This window comes from Teleopsis dalmanni, unplaced genomic scaffold (genome assembly GCF_002237135.1).
Source record: "Teleopsis dalmanni isolate 2A unplaced genomic scaffold, ASM223713v2 unscaffolded_contig_2426, whole genome shotgun sequence".
Lineage (NCBI taxonomy): Eukaryota > Metazoa > Arthropoda > Insecta > Diptera > Diopsidae > Teleopsis > Teleopsis dalmanni.
The window spans coordinates 2,927-7,038 of NW_024033808.1; the positions used below are offsets into that span (position 1 = coordinate 2,927).

Here is a 4,112-nt window from a genome sequence, read left to right on the forward strand (position 1 = left end):
ATATATACTACCTATGTACTATCGTACGTATATACTCTTGTGCAATTGGTGGTTCTCGGTTTAGGTCCTCTAACCTCAAATCAGAACCTCGTGTCCGCATCAAGGTCGTGCTCGACATTTAAAATAACAACAACAAGATACCTTTACTTGTTGATTGTATATACTTTCGCTTTTATTGTTTTTGGTTAATTTGTAACCATTAATGTGCGCGTGTGAATACTTTTTCTAACCAGCTATATAGCTAACGTGTGCTAACCATTATAATATATCGTACATCTATATATATATTACATATGTACTATCGTACGTATATACTCTTGTGCAATTGGTGGTTCTCGGTTTAGGTCCGCTAACCTCAAATCAGAACCTCGTGTCCGCATCAAGGTCGTGCTCGACAGTTAAAATAACAACAACAAGCTATCTTTACTTGTTGATTGTACATACTTTCGCTTTTATTGTATTTGGTTAATTTGTAACCATAATGTGCTCGTGTGAGTATTGCTCCTAAACGGTTATATATCTAAAGTGTGCTAACTTTAATAATATCGTACATCTGTACATATATACTATATACTATCGTACGTGTGTACTATTGTGCATTCTATGGTTCTCGGCTTAGGTTCTGCTAAGCGCCAAATAGAACCTCGTGTCCGCATCAAGGTCACGCTGAACAATTACAACAACAACAACAAGTTAACTTACTTGTTGATTACTGGTTAATATTTGCTTCCAATCAGTAAGTGGGCGGATTCGTCAACGTCGCGTCTGACAACAACCACCGTAAGAGCAGTTCAATTTCGGAAAGTTCGCTGCTGCTATTGTGACTTTTCGACTTCGTCAAATCCCTTGCTGTTCTCAAGTATCTACAATTGTTTCAATGGCAACGGCAGAGCCAACCACTACGGCAGAACTGTCAGAACTAAAACAACAGCGAGCCTCGACGAAAGCGAGCATTTCAAGGATCAAGACGTTCGTCAAAGGAAAGAGTAATTCGCTCTCACAACCAGAACTGAAATGTCGACTAGGTATTTTAGAATCATATTTTAAACAAATCTTAGCTTTTCAGACGTTGATCGAGAAATTAGATGCAACTGACTCAGCTAGAGATGAATTAGAAGACCTATACGTTTCCACCAAAATATTAATCATGTCTCAACTGCAGGAAGAGGCCCACAATGCATCAGTGCTAGACGTAACAGCAATGATGCCCACCTCAAGTAAAAAATTACCACTGTTAAAATTACCTACATTCAGTGGTAAGTACTCGGATTATAACAATTTTATTAATTCGTTTCTCCAAATCATACATAGATCGCGAAATATACCTCACAAATATTGAAAAATTTAATCACTTGCTGAACTGCCTTACTGGTCAAGCTCTAGAGACAGTACAGGCATTTCCTATTTCGAATGAAAACTATCCAAAGGCTCTGGATAGGCTTAAATCGCGCTATGACAATAATAGCCTAATCTTCGCCGAAAATATCGCGACACTATTTGATCTACCAGCAGTATCGGGTCAGTCAAGCCAACAACTCCGTAGTCTGGTAAACAATGCATCCGCTTTGTATGGTTCACTCTGTTCGCTAGGTACAGAGAAACAAATATGTGAGGCTCTACTTATCTCGTTAATCATGCAAAAAACGGACGCAATTACACGTAGGAAATGGAATGAATCGCGTAACTTTGACACATTACCCAGTTGGGAAGATTGCTCAAAATTGTTGGATAGACATTGCCAGTTTCTCGAATCACTTGACAGTGGAAACGGCAATCAGTCATCATCACAACGTAAACCTAATAGTCTTAACTCCAAGACTAACAGACGCTCAAAACAATACGCATTTGTTGCATCTACATCTAGCAATTCTTGCTCATTTTGTTCTAGCAATGAACACCTAATACAGAATTGTCATCGTTTTAAGGCACTGGAGGTGGTTCAAAGGTTTGAAAAGGTGAAGAGCCTAAAACTCTGCATAAACTGCTTATCGCCACGCCATCATGTGGTTAATTGTACATCAACGTTTAAATGTAAGGTTTGCGCAAAGCCACATCACACTCTCTTGCATCATTCGCAATTGCCAACGAATATTAAGAGCGCGGGATCATCACGACGCACAGAACACGCTGCTATGCCCAACGACAACGTTGCCAGCCATTCCCATCTTAATATGTCATCGGCCGAGCAAATAATTCTTGCCACGGCATTGGTTTTAGTGAAGGATTCATCGGGAAGTTATCAAGTGGGTAGAGCCTTACTTGATTCATGCTCTCAGGTCAACTTCATAACGGAGGAGTTTTCAAAGAAGCTTAGTTTAGCAAAACATAAACATCGGTTGCATGTTTCCAGTATTGGTAGTTCGTTGACCAACATTAAGTATCAGACGCTCACATCAATCAAATCTCGTCATTCAAATTTTGAACTTGCTTTAAACTTTGGTATTACGAATCACATCGCATATCAACCAAGTTCTGAAATCGATATATCGTCGTGGAAGGTTCCACCAAATACACCTCTCGCCGATGAGCAATTCTTTAAATCCAAGCGCGTTGATCTTTTGCTTGGAGCTGAAAGTTTCTTTGATATTTTGTCTGTCGGTCAAATCAAACTAGGTGAAAATCTTCCAGTACTTCAAAAAACACTATTAGGATGGATTGTATCTGGCAAGTACAAGGGTCAGCCATTTGCATCACCAGCAGCAAAATGCCTATTATCAGTTGAAGATACAGTCTCCGATCAATTAGAAATGATGTGGAAGATAGAGGAAGTGCAATCGGCTTCAAAATCATGGTCACCAGCACATGTTGCGTGTGAGTCATTATATCGTGAAACGGTTCACCAAAATGCGATGGGAAGAATTGTCGTTCGGTTACCATTCAAAGATTCACCAGATTGTCTTGGTTTGACACACAATATCGCCTTGCGCCGTTTTTATTCTGTAGAACGGCGATTGTCATCTAATCGTGCACTGAAGCAAGACTATCAAGAATTCATGAAACAATATCGAGAGCTCGGACACATGACGCGTGTTGAGACTCCGAAACCCAACGAACCTCATTATTATATCCCTCATCATTGTGTTTTAAAACCGTCGAGCACTTCGACCAAGCTGAGGGTGGTTTTTGATGCGTCATGTCCAACAACTTCGCAACGTTCATTAAATGATATTCTACTGGTCGGCCCGACAATTCAGTCGGAGTTATATTTGTTGCTACTTCAATTTCGTTTGCACCGATATGCCTTGACGGCTGACATTGTTAAGATGTACCGACAGATACTGATAGATGAACCAGATCGAAAATTCCAATATATTTTTTGGCGAGATACGGAGTCCGATCCTGTTAGTACTTACGAGTTGAATACAGTCACTTATGGTACTGCATCAGCACCTTTCCTAGCAACCAGGAGTTTGCAGTATTTGGCGGACAAATTTGAAACACAATACCCAATAGGCGCTGCACTCATTAAATCATCGTTTTTTGTCGACGACTTCTTAGGTGGAGCAGATTCCATTGATCAACTCACCAATATCAGACATCAGTTAACGGCCATTCTACAGAAGGGTTGCTTCGATCTTGACAAATGGCATTCAAACCATCATGACTTCATCAGCGATACTACAACAAAGAGTTTGAATCTTGATACAGATACAGTCACCAGCGCTCTAGGCATCAAGTGGCACCAAATGCAAGATGTTTTCCTATTTTCGTTTAATGCACAACCAGGTCATATTGTAACAAAACGCACCATCTTATCCCTTGCGTCTTCATTATTCGACCCGCTTGGATTACTAGCACCGATCATACTCGTAGCCAAAATTATGATGCAAGAATTGTGGCTTTTGCGTGTGGATTGGGACGAGTCAGTCCCTCAAAATCTTCACTCAGCTTGGAAAACATTTATTCAAGATCTTACAACGCTTTCATCGGTTAAGGTGCCGAGGTACTGCCTATCCATAAACTATCAACAGGTTGATGTACACGGTTTCTGTGACGCTTCAATACGCGCATATGGTTGCTGTATATTTCTCCGATCACAAAACACATCAGGTAAGGTGACGGTCAGGCTATTCACTGCAAAATCCCGTGTGGCACCTATAAAGCGGAAGTCG

At 40.5% G+C, this 4,112-nt stretch overlaps 1 protein-coding gene across 1 annotated transcript; it reads left to right on the forward strand.

Annotated features, from left to right (window-relative positions):
* Positions 1-1,147: 1,147 nt before the first annotated feature.
* LOC119664666 lies at positions 1,148-4,050 on the forward strand (the record flags this gene model as incomplete). Its single annotated transcript, XM_038074120.1, has 3 exons — positions 1,148-1,217; positions 1,312-2,574; positions 2,650-4,050. Coding segments are annotated over exons 1-3 (2,734 nt in total), but the record flags the coding sequence as incomplete, so codon positions are not given.
* Between the last annotated feature and the right edge of the window lie 62 nt (positions 4,051-4,112).